Raw genomic sequence first — 22,063 nt, 5'->3', positions numbered from 1 at the left:
CATTTTTGCATACTATATCCGTTTCTTCGGAACAATGTTTCCTAATATGATAGTTTGGGGGTTTTTTGCATGTTTTCTTTTGGCAACGCAGGACTCCAATCTCAAGCTGGCCTTTGTTGAGAGCACCACAGACATCTGCCAGGCTATCTGTGAGACCCAGGACTTCCAGAACTTCACCTTAACTTGCAAAAAGGAGCTCCTGGACATCTTGTTGGTGAGGAACCTGACATTCTTTTTTTTATATATAAAGATATTTATTAAAGATTTTAAACATTAAATTCACCAAACACATATAACACCCTCACCCAAATACAACAAACAACAGAAAAAAGAACAACAGAAAAAAGCAAAAAGGATAACATATAATAACAAACACACCACAAAGTCAAATGTCCAACATCCATCTTTTCTTAAGCTTTTGGACTTCCTCACATCTCCCATTCCTGCGTTCCCAGTTATAAAATTATAAACAGCAATTTATCACCTTATTTCAACTCTTATTTTGTAGTTTACAAATATTATGTCCCCGACTTTAAACATTTTTATCAAATAGTTAAATACTTAATTCAGACATAATGTTATTCCAAAATTTATCTTATTTCTCAGATCTCACTTATTCTCATGTTTCTTTCAACTAAGTTGCTGGTGCCATGTTGTTTTCAGTCCTGCATCTTTCTTAACACTCATACAATTTACAATGTTTTTGTAAGTAGTCCTTAAACTTTTTCCAGTCCTCTTCCACTGCCTCTTCTCCCAGGTCTCGGATTCTGCCAGTCATTTCTGCCAATTCCATATAGTCTATCAGTTGCGTCTGCCATTCTTCCACGGTGGGCAAATCTTGGGTCTTCCAATATTTTGCGATGAGTATTCTTGCTGCTGTTGTTGCATACATAAAAAAAGTTCGATCCTTCTTTAACACCGTCTGACCAACAATACCCAAAAGGAAGGCCTCTGGTTTCTTAGAGAAGGTATACTTAAATACCTTTTTCAATTCATTATATATCATTTCCCAGAAAGCCTTAACCCTAGGGCAGGTCCACCAGAGGTGAAAGAATGTTCCTTCAGTTTCCTTACATTTCCAACATTTGTTATCAGGCAGGTGATATATTTTTGCAAGCTTGACTGGGGTCATGTACCACCTATATATCATTTTCATAACATTTTCTTTCAAGGCATTACATGCTGTGAACTTCACACCGGTGGTCCATAACCTTTCCCAGTCAGCAAACATAATATTGTACCCAATGTCCTGTGCCCATTTTATCATAGCTGATTTAACCGTTTCATCTTGTGTATTCCATTTTAACAGCATGTTGTACATTTTTGAAAGTACCTTAGTCTTAGGTTCTAACAGTTCTGTTTCTAGTTTCGATTTTTCCACCTGGAATCCTATCTTTTTATCCGAATTAAAAACCTCCTTAATCTGAGCACAATGTAGCCAATCTCGCACTTTATCCTTTAATTTCTCCAAACTCTGCAATCTCCAAGTATCTCCATCTTTTTCTAGTATTTCCCAATATTTCGGCCAATTGGCCTCCATATTGAGTCTTTTCCGGGCCTTAGCTTCCATTGGTGACAACCACCTTGGGGTTTTGTTTTCTAGTAAGTCTTTGTATTTTGTCCAGACATTAAACACTGCTTTCCTGACAATATGGTTCTTAAAAGCCTTATGAATTTTAACCTTGTCGTACCACAAATATGCATGCCATCCAAAAGCATTGTTGAATCCTTCCAAATCCAAAACTTCAGTGTTCTCAAGAAGCAGCCAATCTTTCAACCAGCAGAAAGCTGCTGATTCATAATACAACCTTAAGTCTGGCAGGGCAAACCCCCCCTCTTTCTTTAGCGTCAGTTAATATTTTAAACTTTATTCTGGGCTTTTTGCCCTGCCAGACAAACTTGGAGATATCTCTCTGCCACCTCCTGAAACACTCCACCTTATCAACAATCTGTAAGGTCTGAAACAAAAACAGCATTTTTGGCAATACATTCATCTTTATAGCAGCAATTCGGCCCAACAAGGAAAGTTTCAATCTTGACCAACTTTCTAGATCCTTTTTGATTTCTGACCAACATTTTTCATAATTGTCCTTAAATAAATTCAAATTCTTGGCTGTCATGTTCACCCCTAGGTATCTCACCTTTTTAACCACATTTAAATCTGTCTCTTTCTGAAACCTTTCTGATTCTGAAGGTGTCAAATTTTTTTCCAATACCTTAGTTTTTTGCTTGTTTAATTTAAATCCCGCCACCCGACCAAACACATGAATCAATTCTAAAACCCTTTTCGTACTAGATTCTGGCTCCTGTAGTGTCAAAACCAGGTCATCTGCAAAAGCTTTGAGTTTATACTGTTTAGCTCCGACCTGAATTCCTTCAACCAACCGTTCCCCTCTAATCATATTCAAGAGCACCTCCAGGACTGAGATAAATAACAAAGGGGAAATAGGGCAACCTTGTCGTGTTCCTTTTTTGATCTTAAACTCTTCTGTCACCACATTGTTAACTATCAATTTAGCTTTTTGTTCTGAATAAATTGCATCTATGCCATTTTCAAACCCCCGTCCCACTCCCATCCCTTCAAGGTTTTTCTTCATGAACTTCCATGAGATGTTGTCAAAGGCCTTCTCCGCGTCTATAAAAATTAACACTGCTTTTGTATTAATGTTTGTTTGCAAAAGTTCCAAGATGTCAATAATATTCCTTGTGTTGGCAAACAAATGTCTGCCTGGGAGAAAGCCGAGGAACCTGACATTCTGCCTGAGATTGTGGCAGCCCCCATCACTCAGAGAGGCCTTTGCGTGAAACTTTTTAACAAAGGTGCAGAACCTCTCCTAGGATTGTAAGGGGGTAGGTTTCCTGATGACATCATGGGCTCCCAGCCAATCGGCACTGTGCACAGCCAGCTCCTGCTTCAAATTTGCAGAACAGTGTTATTTCCCCAGAGGTCAGCCCCGTAGTGCAAATGTACTTTTGTAGCTAAATGCAGTGACGGCCATTCAAGATCCACCTTGGTGCTCCTAAAATGTTGCCTCTGTATCCTTCCCTCATGGATTGATTGCCCCTTAGCCTTTCAGGTAAGTTACCGTATTTTTCGCTCCGTAAGACGCACCTTTTTCCTCCTAAAAAGTAAGGGGAAATGTCTGTGTCTCTTATGGAGCAAATGCATGGTCCCTGGAGCTGAATTGTCCAGGGGCAAAAAGCAGATCGTGCATTTTTTTTATTTTTTTTTAGAAAGAGGGAAGGGGGTGTTGAAACAAAGCAGCTGATCAGCAAGCGATCAGGAGGGAGACAAGGGATGCTAACGATAAAGGAGGCTGCCTGGGAGGGAGGAGGTAAAGACAGCGAACTTGCAAGGAGAGGAGACAGGAATACTCAAACAAGAAATGAGGAGAGAAATTAGAAGAAAAGGAGAAGAAAGGGGAGGGAGATAAGGGAATATAGCAATAAAGGAGGCTGTGGCCACAGCATGAACCACAAAAATCATACATCCACTGTTTCATTCAGAATTTTTTTTTTCTTATGGTCAGGTGCATCTTATCAAGCGAAAAATACGGTAATCACTGGCTTAGCAAAGAGTGTTTGATCCTTTCTTGGTATCCTTTGGAAATCATAGAGGCCATGGCATGTCAGTGGAGGAAATCTCTCTGCCCCTCTAGGGTTTTCCCCACCCTCAATTCCTTTTGCCCTTTGCCCGTCTTGTGTTCACAGGATTTCATCAAGGAGGAACCACTGGACGCTCTGAATACTGCACTTCGTCCCCAAGCCATCACTGCCCTGGCATTCATGAGGTAGGTGTGTTTCTTAGCAGTTTTCCACATAATTTATTTTCACAGAATCATAGAGTATAAAGGGATCACAAGGGTCCTCTAGTCCAACCCCTTGCAATGCAGGAATCTTTTGCTCAGTGTGGGATTCGAACCCATGACCCATGAGACTGAAGAGTCTCACGTTCTCTCAGTTGAGCTATTCCTCTTTGGATTCTGTCTGGGTTGTTTAAGAGACTTTGGCAACAGCCATCGCTCCCTCTTGTGGGAGCAAATGTTCCACAACCAAACTGAGGTCCAGCCCACTATTCTTCAGATATCCACAAGTCTCTCCTGTGTGACCTTCCTCCTGCCAGCAAACTGAAGCCATGTTTGGCCATGGAGGAAATTCGCAATCTCCTCGATCAGAGCATCAAGAGTTTGTTTCCTCTTCCTTCCCTGGAGAAGCTGAAAGAGACGGCGGGGGATGCTCTAAAGATCGAGGTAGGTGGCAAAAGTTTATTTCCAGATCTTCTTTTCTCATCCACATGGGGGTTTCCTGGATGCATCTGATTGGCCAATACCCGGATCATACCAAAGAGCGGGACCAGGACCAGATTTAGGTTTGATGAGGCCCTAAGCTACTGAAGGTCATGGGGCCCTTGATATGTCCAGCTGTCCTTTGTCAACAACAAATTGTCGCTTTTTTGTGTTGAATATGTGCTATATGGTCATTTATGGACCTAATAGATATCTAAAGCCATTTACACATGTTGCCGTGCGACCAGTCCATGCAGAATGTAGGCACCCTATATATAGAAAGGAGCAAACCAGTGATATTTTAGGGAGCAGGCTAGCAGGCGGGGCCCATGACTTACATCATAGGAGCCTACACAACACAAAACACTGTTGCTGGATGTAGGTTTTATTTTATTTGTTTTTTATTTTATATTTTGGAAATGTACATCCAGTTTTTTCCCCCTTTGATTTTTTTGGGGGGCCCCTCAAGAGAGTGAGGCCCTAAGCCATAGCTTGTTTAGCTTTTATGTAAATCCAGCACTGGGTGGGAGTTCATTTTTTAAACACAAAAAAGAAAAGAAAAAAAGCACATATAAAAAGACAAAAATTCCTTCTTTCTTAATTTCTCCTCTTTGATTAACTTATTTTCCTGACTCCCTCGCGTCTCCCATTTTTGTATCCCTTTTAAAAGTTAGTTCAGCAAATTCATGTCCTGTTAGTCTATCTATTTATTAATCCAATCTTGCATTTTACCTTGTTGCTAAAACCCCTGCAATTCATTTCAATGTCCTCGACATTCAAAAATTTTACAGTATTTCTGCAAATACATTTTAAATTTCCTCCAGTCTTCTTCCACCAACTCTTCTCCCTGATCTCGGATTCTGCCAGTCATTTCCACCATCTGGGAGTTCAATTTAGCTCACATTTTAATACAAGCTTCCCCGAGAGAGAGAGAGAGAGAGAGAGAGAGAGAGAGAGAGTGTGTCTCATCCTCACCTCTCCAAATTTCATGGTGCAGTTATTCAACCGAGAATTCACACAAAAATTCGCATACTGCGTATAATGAATGTGGGAAAATGCATTAGTTGCTGGAAGCCACAGGATGTGGAAAATGTTAGGATATTTCCGTTCCACCTTAAAAAGGGAGCAGGTAGTTGTGTGTCACAAGTCTGCGTACTTACTTCCGGCTCACAGGAAGTTTCTGTTTTGTATATAGCTTTTGTTTTCTCTCTGTTGCCTCGACACTAAGGCAGGCAGTCATGTTTTTCCTTTGTTCTGACCACCGCTGAATAAAGCTGTAAATATGCTGCTCTCCTGGGTGAATCTTCCGTTGTGGAAACTCTGCAAAAAGGGCGTGCATGAGTCCTGGAATGTGGACAGCTATTTCTGAGGCCCGTGTCGCTAATTGACTGATACTGTTCTACGGGAGACCAGAGATGACGTGGAGGCATGAAGGCCTTTTTCTCCCTGGCAGTATCCCAACAGAAAATCCTCTTCTGCTCGTGTCTTGCTTGCAGACTTCCAAGAGGCATCTAGCTGGCCACTATGAGAACAGAATGTTGGACTAAATCAGCTCTCTTCGGTCTGATCCAGCAGCCAGACTCTTTCCAGTTTCAATCTCTAGCACCTCCAAGTAGGAATGCAGACCTAGGCTGGATCTACACTGATTGTAAAAACGCTGTAAAAATACACACATAATAATAGCTGTCAATGCAATTTCCCACTGACGACGGATCACTGCCCTACAGCACCCTCTGGTCTCACATTTTTATAACACATTTCTAACGTTAGAACTGACTAGTGTAGACCTACACCTACTTGAGATCGCACAACTCTGAGACATGATGTTGATGGGCAACCGACAAGCCCTGTCCACAACAGCCGCACAGACAAGAAAATCACTGCTTTTCAATCAACCTGGCATAGTTATATTACGTATGTGACATTGCTAGAACATAGGCAGTGCTCTTTTCCTGGCCCACAGCACAATTTGGAGCACATGAAGCACATATTTTAAATATTATTATTTCCTCCTCCCCGTTTCTGCTTTTGTGTAAACCTTGCATACCAGCACTGCTGCGGATACAATATATCTTTTGAGCTGTGGACAACAGTTCAAGCAATGGAGATTGCTATGTCTTATTTTTGTGTTAAGTTTGTGATGATATTAGCATATACACTTTGATAAAGCACTATGGAGTATTCGGAGATGATTCTTTGACTGTGTGCAATCGTTTTATCTTTGATAGTTTTTTTAAATTAAAAATAAAAGTATGCCACTTACTGTACCAACTTCATGGTGAGTACCGACACCACTTTTCCCTTTAAAAACCTCAAAAAACCACTGGTTATAGGCCTCCAAGGACTTATGGAATGCTAAAACTGAAATGACTTAAACGTTTAATTACATTTAGTGCTTCTGCTGGGTGGGTGGGATTGTTGAAGACTGATGGTTGCTTCTTGCAGAAATAAGTGAAAACGATAAAATATTTTGGGGAAAAGAATGTCTCCAGTCTGAAACCTTGGGGAGCTGCTATCAGTTGAACAATACTGAGATAAATGGACCCAGTGTCTGAGTCAGTGAAAGGCAGCGTCCTATGTCCCGACTGGACCTCTGCAGCTGCTTATTAGAGCATTTTTAATCCAGTCATGGATCTCCAGACGTCCCATCAAGCTTGGCCCTCCGATCTCCCTACTTGCATTGTGCTTTCAGTCCCTGTACTCTTGCTCCATGGACGCCCTCAGGAAACTCGTGACAAGCATCGTAGAGGACCACCCAACACCTGAGCTGATGGTCGAGATGTTCCAGGTGAGCCGCAGGAGAAACTTTCTCTATTGGCGTTCATTGGTTTGGATTAGGCAACCAATTTAGAGACCTTTTCAGGCAGCTGGAGATGCTTAAAAGGCCTCCCTCACGACTTCCCTGCCTTCACAGGTGCCCCTGCTCTGCCAAATCCACTCAGGAATGAATTGCCTTTTTTATTTTAGCTTCCAGTCTGTCTTCCAGGGGATACTCACACAGAGAACATTGCAGTTGTCTTTCTGCTAGGTTACCAACGCATACATCTGTCAGTTTGCATTTCTTAGTGCAGAAAGTCTTGATCTGATGTGTAGAGATTTTTCCTATTCTACTTAATTCAAGAGGGTTCTGGAAGCTTTTGGAAGCTTCTCTGTGTGAAAGAAACTTCAGGATGTTTGGGTTATTTCTTCAGAGAAGCAGAGTACAGCTGGTTTAAACTGGTTTTCTTATCTCTTTCTGTCGAGGTCATGCTGACTATAAAAGTAATGCCAGAAGAAGACTGGGTTTCACTTTCACTTTCTATCTCTTTTCCTTCTAGTGTGGTGTTCTGTACATACTATGTTTAGCGTTAAGGTTTTAGACTTACAGTGGTACCTCGTGTTACGGACGCGATCTGTTCCAGAGGCCCATCCGTCATGTGAAATGCCTGCAACTTAAAACACTGCCTCTGCGCAGGCGTGTGGTGCGATTTGGTCTCCTGTGCATGCGGGAAGCGCGATTTAGGACTTCTGCGCATGCGCGAGTGGCAAAACCCGGAAGTAACCCATTCCGGTACTTCCAGTTTGCCGCGGGACATAACGCAAAAAGATGCAACATGAAGCTGACACAACACGAGATGTGACTGTATTATTAGTTATTGTAAGTTTAAGTTAAGTCTGCCGCAACTGGATTTCTTATGTACAGCGCCAATCCTGAATGTATTGGACCTGTGACCATTATGCTCATTTGCCTTCAGTAGCAGTAAAGCTCTGCTGGATGAAACACAATTGCCTCTGATCTATTTTTTGGGGAACTCTGCAACGTGTTTAAGTTTTTACTCTGCTATATGTTGGAATCTGCTCTGGATCAATATTGAGTAGAATTCCAACGACAACATCACAGTGGCAAGGCCCTGTGTGAGAATAGCCATAGCTAATGAGGTGGACAAAATTGGCACTGTGTTTTTATATTGCAAACTGCCCTGTGATTGTCAGATGACGGGCAGCATAGGAATTTAACAAAAATAGATGTTCTAATATCAGTTGCGTTTGCCTTCCTGCTCCGCCAACAGCTCATAGACCCCTGGTTCACCGTATCGGACTGTAGCAGGGAGAGAGCGCTGCAGGCAAGCTCCCAGACCCTCGCTGCCTTCCAGGAGAACTATCAGCTCCCCGTGAGTTTCCTTCTCTTCACCTGCTTGCCAGCTGCTCAGTCTGCACATCTCTGCCCACTATCCCAGAAACTCCAGCGGGTGCAGAATGCTGCAGCGAGGCTCCTCACGGGGTCTCTGCCATGGGAGCATATTCACCCAGTGCTTTTCCAGCTGCACTGGCTCCTGGTGGAGTACAGGGTCAGATTTAAGGTGCTGGTTTTGACCTTTAAAGCCCTTCACGACCCAGGACCCTTGTACCTACGGGGCCGCCTCTCCTGGTATGCCCCACGGAGAGCCTCAAGGTCCATAAATAGCAACACCCTAGTGGTCCCGGGCCCTAAGGAAGTTAGATTAGCTTCAACCAGAGGCAGGACCTTTTCAACACTGGCTCCGGCCTGGTGGAACACTCTGTCCCATGGGACCAGGGCCCTGCAGGATCTGATTTCTTTCCGCAGGGCCTGTAAGACGGAGTTGTTCTGCCTGGCCTTTGGCTTGGAGCCAAATTGATTCCCTCCCCCTCTTTCTTTTTTCTTTTTCCTTTTCTCCTGTGATGAGGCTGCATTTTAATATTTTAATGTTTCAATATTTTAATTGTTGTATTTTAATCTTGTTTTTAAGTTGTATTCATTCAACTTGTTTTTATTATTGCCTGTTAGCCGCCCTGAGCCCGGCCTTGGCTGGGGAGGGTGGGGTATAAATAATAATAATAATAATAATAATAATAATAATAATAATAATAATAATAAATAATTATCTGTAAGCAACACCATTAAAATGCAGTCTTAAAAATGACTTAAAACAACTTACGCTCGCAGAAACAAATTGCGAACGTCTCTGAATGTTCACATTTTTGCAAGGATTTCTACCCCCCACCCCCCAAAAATATAATACATTTCCCCTGTTACTTTCACTGATATCTCCATGTTTGCACACACTCCCCCCTAATGTTTCTATGCTTGTACACATAATTTGGGCAGAGATTTTCAGAGCAAAATTCAGAGAAGGGTGAGTTTTGAAAGTTCACGCATTGGTTTGAGAGGGGCAAATCAGGTAGCTTCTCGTTGAAAGTCAATCAGAATTAGATTTCTCCCCAGCCCTGGTCACCATCCATCTCACAAGTGGCGTGGAGGGGGGACCCCCTGTCAGGAGGTCCTACACATGAGTAGGTGTCCGACAGAGACACATGCTCGACTGGCATGTTCTCTCCTACCTGGTCGGACGTTCGGGAGCTTCAAAAGCTTTTTTCCAGCCCAAACATCACAGCGACTGATACCAAGAGGCATCAACACACTTCGGATCAGCAGAGTATAGGCAGTCAGAGTTCAGACTCAGTAGCGCAGCTTTTCGGCTAAACTATGTTTATTTACATAGACCGTATTTTTCGCTCTATAAGACACACTTTTCCCCTCCTAAAAAGTAAGGGGAAATGTGTGTGCATGTTATGGAGTGAATGCAGGCTTTGTGGGCTATCCCAGAAGCCAGAACAGCGAGAGGGAGCGCTGCGCAGCGCTCCCTCTCACTGTTCTAGCTTTTGGCTTAGCCGTGTGAAGCCTCCACAGGGCAGTGGGGAGCCTTCATGCCCTGCAGAGGCTTTGCGCAGCTATCCCTGGCTTTTGGAAACACCATCAGAGCACTCCTGACATGTGGTTGTCAAGCCTCTGCTTAAAGACCTCCAAAGGAGGAGACTCCACCACACTCCTTGGCAGCAAATTCCACTGTCAAACAGCTCTTACTGTCAGGAAGTTCTTCCTAATGTTTAGGTGGAATCTTCTTTCTTGTAGTTTGGATCCATTGCTCCGTGTCCGCTTCTCTGGAGCAGCAGAAAACAACCTTTCTCCCTCCTCTATGTGACATCCTTTTATATATTTGAACATGGCTATCATATCACCCCTTAACCTCCTCTTCTCCAGGCTAAACATGCCCAGCTCCCTTAGCCGTTCCTCATAAGGCATCGTTTCCAGGCCTTTGACCATTTTGGTTGCCCTCCTCTGGACACGTTCCAGTTTGTCAGTGTCCTTCTTGAACTGTGGTGCCCAGAACTGGACACAGTATTCCAGGTGAGGTCTGACCAGAGCAGAATACAGTGGCACTATTACTTCCCTTGATCTAGATGCTATACTCCTATTGATGCAGCCCAGAATTGCATTGGCTTTTTTAGCTGCCGCATCACACTGTTGGCTCATGTCAAGTTTGTGGTCAACCAAGACTCCTAGATCCTTTTCACATGTACTGCTCTCAAGCCAGGTGTCACCCATCTTGTATTTGTGCCTCTCATTTTTTTTGCCCAAGTGCAATACTTTACATTTCTCCCTGGTTGGGTGTATCTTATAGAGCGAAAAATATGGTACACACTCGGAGCATCTTGACTCAGCTCCTTCCTCTTCAGCATCAGACAGCAAAGAGAGAGAACAAAGGGACAAATGTCCTACAACACAGTAATAATAACATCCTGTCTCCTTCACTTCCCACAATGTGGAATGAAAACACACGCCGGCATGTGATATAAACAATCCCATGACTACAACACGGGGAAAGAATCCTAACAGACACACCCAGGTTATAAAGATCAGGCAGGCACAAATGAACAGATTTTTTAAAAATCTTTCTTTCCCTGTAGGATGGAGAAAATTTTCAGCAATTTGGGTCGCTGGTTGCGTTCCTTGCCCCCTACACCTGTGATGGCTCCATCAGATGCCGGCAGTGGGCTGCCCAGTGCATTAGTTACCTTTTGCACATACAAGGTGAGACTAAAACCATAGAATCATAGCAATGCCTCCTTTCAGCAAAATCTATGCAGCCAGAAATGCACTGGTCAGGAAATAGATCCATCACTATTCTCTCTCCCCCTTGCCAGCTCAGTCAAAAGTCACAGCAGAGGAGGAAGAAGAAATGCTGTCTGCCTGTCGTGACCTGAAGGCTGAGGTCCCCAGCGCTCTATTCGAAGCTTCGTGCAGAATGGCCAAGGTGAATTTCCCAATCATTTGGCTAACATCTGTGGACCAGATTTCATACTGGAGAGCCAGTATGGTGTAGTGGTTAAGAGCGGTAGTCTCCTAATCTGGGGAACCGGGTTCGCTTCCCTGCTCCTCCACATGCAGCTGCTGGGTGACCTTGGGCCAGTCACACTTCTCTGAAGTCTCTCAGCCCCACTCACCTCACAGAGTGTTTGTTGTGGGGGAGGAAGGGAAAGGAGAATGTTAGCTGCTTTGAGACTCCTTAAAGGGAGTGAAAGGCGGGATATCGAATCCAAACTCCTCCTCCTCTTCTTCTTCTTCTTCTTCTTCTTCTTCTTCTTCTTCTTCTTCATTAAATCACAGAACTACAGAGTTGGAAGGGACCCCAAGGGTCATCTTAAGGTCCATAAATAGCAACACCCTCGAGGTCCCAGGCCCTAAGGAAGTCAGATTAGCCTCAACCAGAGGCAGGGCCTTTTCAGCACTGGCCCCGGCCTGGTGGAACGCTCTGTCTCATGAGACCAGGGCCCTGCAGGATCTGATTTCTTTCCGCAGGGCCTGCAAGACGGAGTTGTTCCGCCTGGACTTTCGCTTGGAATCAATTTAATTCTCTCCCCCTCTTTCTTTTTTCCTTTCTCCTCCTGTGATGGAACTCCTATTTGGGGACTTCCCTGGCTTTTTCCTGGCCCATGTAGGACCAGTCTGGATAGTTAGCCTTGGTGAAGACTTGACGTTTTCATCCCCCCCAAAAAAAAAATTATTTGAGTTTCTACTGAAATTGAGGCTGCATTTTAATGTTTTAATGTTGTATTTTAATCTTGTTTTTAACTTGTATTTCAATCAATTGTTTTTATATCGGGTATTAGCCGACTTGAGCCCGGTCTTGGCTGGGGAGGGTGGGGTATAAATACAAATTATTATTATTATTTTAATTATTATTATTTAGTCCAACCCCCAGAAATGCAGGAATCAGAGATGAAGAATCCGCAACAGATTTCCATCCAAGCTCTGTTTTAAAATCTCCAGCAAAGGAAAACCCACCACCTTCGACATGCCACTTCCATTTCTTTGATGATTTCCTTCTCTATGGTCAGAATGAACCACAGTTGCATTTCAGTGCAATTGTTATTGTGATCATAGGTTCACAAACCTTTACTTTTGGCGTTTTCACAGGTGGTCAGCGTGCATTTCCCACCAGATCAAGCCCTGGATTTCATTGAGGTCATCCTGGAAGACCTGGTGTCCGGAAATGAAATGTGCGCCATTTCCGCTGGCCGCTGGCTGCTAACCATCCTTTGGGACTCTGGAGATGCTATGGGAGCCCAGGTGACTACTGCTAACCATCCTTTGGGACTCTGGAGATGCTATGGGAGCCCAGGTGACTACTTGCCACCATGGGGGGGGGGTAGCTTTTATAAGCTTTGTTTGACATGTGTCAGACAGGTCTCCAAAGGCACCAATCTACAATTGGTTGTTGGAGCAGGCTTTGGCTGGTGTGGAAGGTTGGCTATAGCTTTTGAGCAGAGGCAGGGATCGTGTTTCATAGTTCTTCGGGGGGGGGGTACATGCCACTTGTGGGTGGGGCTGGATGGGCAAGTTGGCTGAGTGATGGGTGCGACTCTCACCTTCGCACATTCTGCCCATGCAAAAGGATGCTCTTCCTGTTAGGATATTTCCGTTCCACCTTAAAAGGGAGCAGGCTTTGTGAGTCAGAGAGTCTGCGCATGTCCTGTTCACAGGATGTTTATGTTTCCTATTGCTTTCGTTTTCTCTCTGTGCTGGAGACACTGGCGCAGGCAGTCATGTTTTTCTTTGTTCTGATCAACGCAGAAAAAAACTTGTAAATAATGCTCTCCTGAGTGCAACTTTTGGCTGTGCATTATCTGCTGACAGAGTGTGCATGAGCTCTAGAATGTGGCAAGATATTTTCTAGAAACTCATGTCGCTAATTGCTGATACTGCGTGCCTACGGGAGATCGATGGATCGTCCGGCAGACGGCTTGGGGCCATGATGGACTTTATCTCCCTGGCAGTATCCCAACACTTCCTACATGTACCCATCACTCCAAAGATCCAGCCAAGTAAAAGCTCTTGCAGAGGACACACAGCAGGGCCAGGGAGGGGTGTGGCCTTGTAGAAGGGGGTGTGGCCAAAGAGAGCCCTGGTGGCCAGGCTTGGGGGTGCATGTGGCCCCCATGGTTGAAGTTCCTTACCCTTGTTTTCGAGCAGCCAATGAACATAAACCGAAATTAAATTTTGACCTAACCAGCTTAGCACAGCAGAGCACCACTGGGTCCTGAATGAAGTACAGTCGTACCTTGGTTTTCAAACGGAATTCGTTCCGGAAGTCCGTTCGACTTCCAAAACATTCAGAAACCAAAGCGTGGCTCCTGCAGCCAACTGGAAGCCGCAGAAGCCACGCCGGATGTTCGTCTTCCAGAAATCATTCAAAAACACTCACTTCCGGTTTTTGATTGTTCGGGAGCCAAAACGTACGAGTTGGAAATGTAGAGAGGTAGAAGGTGACCTCTACCATATGTGGTGGTCGTGTGGCAAAGTGAGAAGCTTTTGGGAATTGGTTTATAATGAACTTTAAAAAATCTTGAAATATACATTTCCCAAAAAGCCAGAAGCTTTTTTGTTAGGAATGGTCGGTAAAGAAATTAAAAAAGAAGACAAGACCTTGTTTCTATATGCCACGACAGCTGCAAGAATTATGTTAGCACAAAATTGGAAATTAGAAGTAATACCCAACATAAGTGAGTGGCAGGTTAAAATGATAAATTATGCTGAGCTTGATAGAATATCAGGAAGATTAAGGGACCAAGACGAACAGAAATTTCATGACAATTGGAAGAAATATTTATTGTATATGGAATCTAAAGTTCAGGTGACACTGGCGGGGTTGAAATAACTCGCGGGAAAGGCCTATGTAAAAGAGTTAAAAAGTACGCGACTTTATAATTTATTCAATACTTACCAAAGGAGTGGAGGGAAGTCCAAGGTTCAGTTGAGACTAACTCAGTTATGTATTTTATTTATGATTTGTGAAGTGGATATAATTTGTATAAGGTATGTGGTGGATTTTTTGTTTATGTTTTTCCTGTATATATGTGCAAATATGAATAAAAATTTATGAAACAAAACGTACGAGTTCCAAAGTGTTCAACAACCAAGTGTGATGGCTTGGGAATACTCTCCGCAAGAAATGCTTCTGCTCAGTCAGAGGTACATATATACATCCTTTATTTTACATATGTACAAGCAGCACGCATAATCATGTGTCCAAATCCTGTGAGTCAGATTCCCGAAGTGACTTACGTCCACCCCTTTTCCAGCAGAAGAGGCGAGGCATTCTCAGTTGATGTCTCTGCCCCCTGCGCTTTAACCCTCTCCTTTCCTGAGCAGAAGGAACCGGCACTGCATCACTGTCAGTGCCAGAGTTTCCTGTGCAGGGTTGAGGCTCTGTTCCAGCATCTGAGAGCCTTCCCTCCTCCTGACTTCCCCTCCTTTCCTGCACTGGCACTTCCTGCCCCCCTTCCTCTGCTTGTCTCTCCTCCTCCTCCCCTGCGTTCTCCGGCAATACCATGACACCAAGGTACGGCTGAACTTGGTTTTACTTCTTCAAGAACAAAGCAGGTACTCTTCCATTGAGCTACAGCCTTTCCCCCAAATAAGATTGCAATGTTAATCTGTTCGTGGCGTGCACATTCCTTGGACCAGCCCACTACCTTGGGCTGTATAAGACCGTATAGAAATACAGGGCTGGGGAAATGCCTCTCTCTGAAACCCTGGAGAGCCATTGTGAGTATGATAGAGAGCCAGCAGGCCTGGTGGCCTGGCTCAGGACAAAGCAGGTTCTTTTTTTTCTTTTTTTCTTTTTGCTACTTGCATACAGTGGTACTTCGGGTTAAGAACTTAATTCGTTCTGGAGGTCTGTTCTTAACCTGAAACTGTTCTTCATTTTTTGTTTTTATAATATTTTATTAGGTTTTATCAATAGAAAAGTTCAGAAAAATACAAAAACAGAAAAATACAAAGTTACAAAATACAAAAATACAAACATTAAACACAGAAAAGAAGAAAAAACACATATAAAAGAAACCAAAAACTCCCTCTTTCTTAATTTCTCATCTTTAGTTAACTTATTTTCCTGACTTCCTCACATCTCCCTTTTTTGTATCCCTTTTTAAAAATTGGTTCAGCAAATTCATGTCCTATTAGTTTATCATTATCGATCCCATCTTACATTTTACCTTGTTACTAGAACCCCTTCAATTCATTTCAATGTCATCAGCATTCAAAAATTTTACAATATTTCTGTAAATATGTTTTAAATTTCCTCCAATCTTCTTCCACCAACTCTTCTCCCTGGTCTCGGATTCTGCCAGTCATTTCCGCCATTTCCATATAGTCTATTAGTTGCATCTGCCATTCTTCCAAGGTGGGTAGGTCTTGTGTCTTCCAATGCTTTGCGCCACCATTTCCATATAGTCTATTAGTTGCAAGCAGGTTCTTATGCTCCTTTGTTCAAAGAAAGCAGAGTAGCGTTAAATTTCTAAGAAGGTATTTGGAATTTCTAGAATGCAATTGACTCATATGAGTGGACTGCTGATAGCAATGCATGCACCTGAATCGCTCCTGTCAGGTTTCAGAGATCCTGGACATTTTCTACAGCCGCTTGCCCACCATCAAACAGGAAGATCTGCGGCAGGTCCTTGTGGAAGCTGTGGCTGCTGTCTCCCATTTTCACCTGGACACCGTGATCGAGAGCCTATTCTGCCGCCGCCTCCCGATGGACAGGTGCATGCCAGCATTAAGCTCAGGCTTTTGTACATTTGGGGGGAGACTCCATCTGCATTTCAGCCCACAAATTGGACCCACTGGGTTTAAGTGAACGGTGCTTGTGGGAAAACAAATCCTCTTCAACTTGTGTGTTGTTGCATTGCAGTGAAACGGGTGAACTCTGGAGGTCCCTAGGCAAAGACCCCTCCCAGGCCTTACTGATTTTATGCAAGTTAGCAGCCAGGGTGGCAGAGCCTTCAAGTCTGGAAGCCCCTTTCTCCTCAGGCAGCAATGACAGCGTGCAATTTGCAGATGAAGGACCTCTCAAGGTGAGCAAGAAGAAGTGAGGAGCAGTTGAGAAACAGGGAGGGATTCTTAGAGCGGAGAGATTTCAGTTCGCTTAATGTAGACTGAAACAACATAAGAGTACCAGGAGAGCCTGGCTACTGGGGTAGCCTCACATGCACCAGAAATCTGATGGGGGTTGAAGAGGAAAATCTAGGTATATATGAAAAAGAGAATTCCACAATGCCTAAGATCCAGGTTTGGGTTAAGTACTCTTTTGTGAGAGAACTCCAGCACAAAATTTTCCCTCCTAAGTTGTTTCCAAAGTCCCTCTCTTCTCTCCTAGCATAGAAAGAGACCACACATTTGGTAAGTTAAAAATGCTTTACTTACAAACCCTTCCAAGGTCGCATTCATGTGCTTTTCCATACAGCACACAGAAAACCAGGCAGTCTTGGAAAGTGGACTCTCCTTCATCAGAGGTTTTTCAGCAGAGGCTGGATAGCTGCCTGTCAGCAATTATTTAGCTGTGATTACTGCATTGCAAGAATTTGGACTAGATGTCAGGGACTGGGCAAGGAGGAATGGTGGAGACCGCCTCCCCGGCCTGACCCTTCCAGAGAAGAAGAAGACCGTTCAGAATCACAACAGGGGTTTGAGGGAGGTCACAGCTCAGAGGCAGATGAGGGGGGGGGGAAGCTGGGAAATAAAGGGAGATGAGGAAGAGGAACCACCAGGAGGACAACAGCTGATGGACACAGTGTCCTTAGAAAGCATTCCAGACCCAACCCTCCCAGAACCCGGCGAGCCTTGAAAGTAGGAGAGCAAAGAGCTGAGAAGCAAAGGGCCCTCATCACCACCCATAGAGATGATGATGAATGAGGAAGTGGGAGGAAAAGGGGGTGGAGAGTCACTCAGGGCAACACCATTACTCCAAGAGGCTGAGTTCCAAGCCTCTCTCTGTAAATATTGAATAAAAAGCAGATGGTAAGGACTTTTCCTTGTCTTTGTTGGGAATCAAGCCTTTATCAGGAGAAACTGGCCACTCTCCAGGCACCCGGCTTGATCTCCGGTTGACCTCCCTGTCTGCATTCCCCGGCAGGATACAGGCTAGGTCGCGATCGGCGATCCTTCTCGGCGTGAGAAGAACACCCCCCCCTCTTTCCTGCCCCCCCCGGGCAGGGGAAAGAGATAGACAGAAACGTATTTACATGCCTTTATTTCTGTCTTTGCAGCGTTACAGAGAAACACGTCTGCTCTCTTCAAACTCCAACAGCCGAGAGACAAACTCCGCCTGTACTTCCTGTACAGCTCATATTACACTCTGAGCTAATTCCGGTGCTACGCACTGTGAATAGACTGTCCCTCTGTTTCCCACGGAACAGTCCCAACATTCCCATTATGTTTTGCTTTCAAGCTAGCAGCAGCTCGCGGCCGCATTGCTTCTATATCGTAACAGTCTTATCCGTTCCTGACAACCTGCTGTGGGGTTGTTTCCTCTGCCGCTTGATACTAGATGTTGTTGCTATTATTATTATTATTATTATTATTATTATTATTATTATTATATTTATACCCCGCCCATCTGGCTGGATTTCCCCAGCCACTCTGGGCGGCTTCCAACAAAACACTAAAATACAATAACCTATTAAACATTAAAAGCTTCCCTACACAGGGCTGCCTTCAGATGTCTTCTAAAAGTTTGGTAGTTATTTTTCTCTTTGACATCTGGTGGGAGAGCGTTCCACAGGGCGGGTGCCACTACCGAGAAGGCCCTCTGTAACTTGGCTTCTCACAGTGAGGGAACCACCAGAAGGCCCTTGGCACTGGATCTCAGTGTCCAGGCAGAACAATGGATGTGGAGACGCTCCATCAGGTATACTGGGCCGAGGCCATTTAGGGTTTTAAAGGTCAGCACCAACACTTTGAATTGTGTTCGGAAACCTACTGGGAGCCGTGTAGGTCTTTCAAGATCGGTGTTATGTGGTCTCAGCGGCCGCTCCCAGTCTCCAGTCTAGCTGCCACATTCTGGATTAGTTGTAGTTTCTGGGTCACCTTCAAAGGTAGCCCCATGTGGAGCGCATTGCAGTAGTCCAAGTGAGAGATAACCAGAGCATGCAGCACTCTGGTGAGACAGTCTGCGGGCAGAGAGGGTCTCAGCCTGCATACCAGATGGAGCTGGTAGACAGCTGCCCTGGACACAGAATTGACCTGTGCCTCCATGGACAGCTGTGAGTCCAGTATGACTCCCAGTCTGCGCACCTGGCCCATTCAGGACCAGGGAGTCCTCCACACCCGCCCGTCTACTGTCCCCAAAAACAGTACTTCTGTCTTGTCAGGATTCAACCTCAATCTGACCACTGGAACTCCTTCTGACTCTACAATTCCATGATTCAGTTCTATGACGGCCGTTTTACTGGAAGACGTCCTCTCACACACCCAGGTGTCCTTTCATTCTTTTGCTGTTTCTCTGTTCAGGCCACTTGCGCCATCTACGAGGTCCTGTCTGTGCTGCACACAGAAGAGGGCATCCAGGAACTGTTTCCAGAGCTGTTCTGCACTCTCCTAAAGCAGGTCAGCAAAACCCTGGAGACGAGGATGCCCTTTTACGAGGGTCGCCGGAGGCTGTTTCTGAGAGAGCAGCATTTGTCTGAAGGCAACCCTTGCAGGTCAGTCTCCCACTTTGCCCACATCTTTTTGCATGGGCCTAGAATCATAGAAGAGTTGGAAGAGACCACAAGGGCCATCGAGTCCAACCCTCTGCCAAGCAGGAAACACCATCAGAGCACTCCTGACATATGGTTGTACATATGTACGACGCAAATGTGGCGCTGGAAGGTCTCAGAGCCCTTGCCCTGGTCTTTCCTCACCTGAAAAGGCAGGATGTGGGCTTCATGTTCAAAGACATCTCTATGAAGACCATCACCTACCTGAGTGATGTAAGCCAGTGAGAGAATCATAGAATCATAGAGTTGGAAGAGACCACAAGGGCCATCGAGTCCAACCCCCTGCCAAGCAGGAAACACCATCAGAGCACTCCTGACATATGGTTGTCAAGCCTCTGCTTAAAGACCTCCAAAGGAGGAGACTCCACCACACTCCTTGGCAGCAAATTCCACTGTCGAACAGCTCTTGCTGTCAGGAAGTTCTTCCTAATGTTTAGGTGGAATCTTCTTTCTTGTAGTTTGGATCCATTGCTCCGTGTCCGCTTCTCTGGAGCAGCAGAAAACAACCTTTCTCCCTCCTCTATGTGACATCCTTTTATATATTTGAACATGGCTATCATATCACCCCTTAACCTCCTCTTCTCCAGGCTAAACATGCCCAGCTCCCTTAGCCGTTCCTCATAAGGCATCGTTTCCAGGCCTTTGACCATTTTGGTTGCCGCCCTCTGGACACGTTCCAGTTTGTCAGTGTCTTTCTTGAACTGTGGTGCCCAGAACTGGACACAGTACTCCAGGTGAGGTCTGACCAGAGCCTCCTCTGGAAACATATAGATCTTGGGTCTGGGCTTTGAATTAGAAAATATGTTAAGAATCTCATTTATTAGGAAACCAGAAGCATATCTGTTGGGCATTGCTGATTCAGATATTCCTTAAAAATTTAAAGATCTTTTTTCGTATGCAACAGTGGCAGCCAGAGTTCATATAGCTACAAGGTGGAAGAGCGACAGAATTCTTTCTAGACAAGAGTGGATACAAAAATTGACTGAATATGCTGAATCAGATGGTCTATCTGAAAAAAAAATAAACAAATAAACTGAGAATTGAATTTGTATCAACATGGGAAGCCTTCAGAACATATCTTAAACAAAATTATACCAGGTTAAAATCTGTAGCAGCTTTTGAGTCATCCCAGCAGCTTTTATTAATATAAATATAAACATTTATAAATTGTGAAAATGTTAATATAAAAATAGAATTTTGATACGGCAATAAATTTATGTAAAAAGAAATAAGGAATAAATGGGAGGTCGGGTATAAAAGGTAATGAGATTTTTATTTTTATTGTAACGTGAAATTGCAATCACAAATTTATGTCATAATTTTTATCTTATTAACAGATTGTGTAAATTTTATTTTCTTTCCTTTTCCCTCCCCTCTTAAGCTGTACCCCTTTTCAGTATTGGTTTTTGGTTTGTTTGTTTTTTGTATGTAATAAGCATGGAAATAAGCATGAGGGGGAAAATAAATCAATAAAATAAATGAATAAAAGATCTTGGGTGTGGGCACCAAGCCTTATGAGGAACAGTTGAGGCAATTGGGTCTGTTAAGCCCAGAGAAGAGGAGACTGAAAGGTGATATGATACCTGTCTTCAAGTAACTGAACGGCTGTGTCACATGGAAGGCGTGATGGCCTGGGACTGGTGCTGGGACTCGGAACCAGAGAAGACTCAGACTGAACCAAGTCTGGGGCCTGATCCTGAAGAGTCCCAGTCTGCACAGGCTCCCCTGCAACAAGCACCAGCCGGGCCGAGTCAGGGGCCTGAGCCTGCCCTGGCTCCAGATGCAGGGATGACCTCGTTGCCTCCAGCTGGGCCATCACTTACAGCTGCTCCACTACCAGTTGGGTCAGGAGAGGCTGAGGCGGCCTCTGGGTCTAGTAACCCACTGACGTCTCCCGAGCTGCAGAGACTCAGGTCTGAGAGAAGGAGAGACCTGAGTACTCGCAGGAGGAGTGCTTGCCTTCGGGTGAGACAGGGAGGTGAGTCACCAGGGGATCAGGACCAGCCGTTACTCCAACAAAGATAACAGGCTGTTGGACCCCGCCCCAGGTTGCAGGAGGAACATTGTTGTATGCTAGATCCTGCACCTATCCTTGCCTGGTTTCCTGCCTCATGTCCAGCCTTGGCCCTGTGGGACTGACTCTTAGTAGAACCTCTGGATTCTGGACCGGTCCTGGACCGCGTTTCACGGGTTACCCCTGGGCCTAGCACAGAAGATGGAGCAAGACTGCTTTCTCTTGCTGTGGAAGGTAGGACCCAAACTGATGAATTCAAGCTACAAGCAATAAGATTCCGAAGAGAGGAATGGACTCCCTTGGGATGTTGTGGACGCTCCTTCCTTGGAGGCTTGTAAGCAGGGATTGGGTGGCCGTTTGTCAGGGTTTTTTTAGCTGAGACCCCAGCATTGCAGGCGGTTGGACTAGATGACCCTTGGGGTCCATTCCAGTTCTATGGTTTCCTGTGACAGCAGCCCTTCTGAACTAGTAAATTTGCGTATACAGAGGCTTCTCTTGTCGGCCTGCAGGAACTGAACTAACAACCCCATGAACATAGCCTACAGATGTGCAAACCTTGGGCTTCCTCTTAGACAGCTGCACATGCAGAGTTCCATCTTTATGACTTCTTTCCATGCAAAACAGGCTTTTTATTTTTATTTTTAATTTCTATCCTGCCCTTCTTCCCAATGGGAGCCCAAGACAGCAAAAAGCTAGGAAAGCAAAATGCTGTAAAATAAAATAAAATAAAATAAAATAAAATAAAATAAAATAAAATAAAATGAAGCCATTTAGTACATCAAGAAACAATGAAAGCATCAAGTACATCAACAAACATTTAAAAACAGTCACATAACCCTCAGTTATTAATTTCCAGGTTGCCAGGTGCCATAGCTTTCGGCCA

At 44.5% G+C, this 22,063-nt stretch overlaps 1 protein-coding gene across 9 annotated transcripts in view; it reads left to right on the top strand.

Moving 5' to 3' along the window:
- The window catches only part of LOC310711811 (maestro heat-like repeat-containing protein family member 2B), an 89,286-nt gene that overhangs the window by 44,150 nt on the left and 23,073 nt on the right, over window positions 1-22,063 (top strand). For 6 of the 9 annotated variants that reach the window (XR_014528645.1, XR_014528646.1, XR_014528647.1 and 3 more), the window contains exons 23-33: window positions 92-214; window positions 3,712-3,791; window positions 4,124-4,250; window positions 6,979-7,074; window positions 8,336-8,437; window positions 11,034-11,157; window positions 11,271-11,380; window positions 12,544-12,696; window positions 16,019-16,173; window positions 16,322-16,484; window positions 18,919-19,109. Coding sequence is in view for 5 of the 9 variants with exons in the window: in XM_083514084.1 (XP_083370210.1) it covers window positions 92-214; window positions 3,712-3,791; window positions 4,124-4,250; window positions 6,979-7,074; window positions 8,336-8,437; window positions 11,034-11,157; window positions 11,271-11,380; window positions 12,544-12,696; window positions 16,019-16,173; window positions 16,322-16,484; window positions 18,919-19,109 (1,424 nt within the window). In the remaining 4 variants the exon portion in view is untranslated. The remainder of the gene's footprint in view (window positions 1-91; window positions 215-3,711; window positions 3,792-4,123; window positions 4,251-6,978; window positions 7,075-8,335; window positions 8,438-11,033; window positions 11,158-11,270; window positions 11,381-12,543; window positions 12,697-16,018; window positions 16,174-16,321; window positions 16,485-18,918; window positions 19,110-22,063) is intronic. The other 3 variants (XR_014528644.1, XM_083514086.1, XM_083514085.1) reach the window with 1 other exon arrangement.

Source organism: Podarcis liolepis, assembly GCF_965112155.1.
Source record: "Podarcis liolepis genome assembly, chromosome: 1".
Taxonomy (NCBI): domain Eukaryota; kingdom Metazoa; phylum Chordata; class Lepidosauria; order Squamata; family Lacertidae; genus Podarcis; species Podarcis liolepis.
Note: the sequence above shows the minus strand (reverse complement) of the source record. Positions and strands in the feature narration are given on the sequence as shown.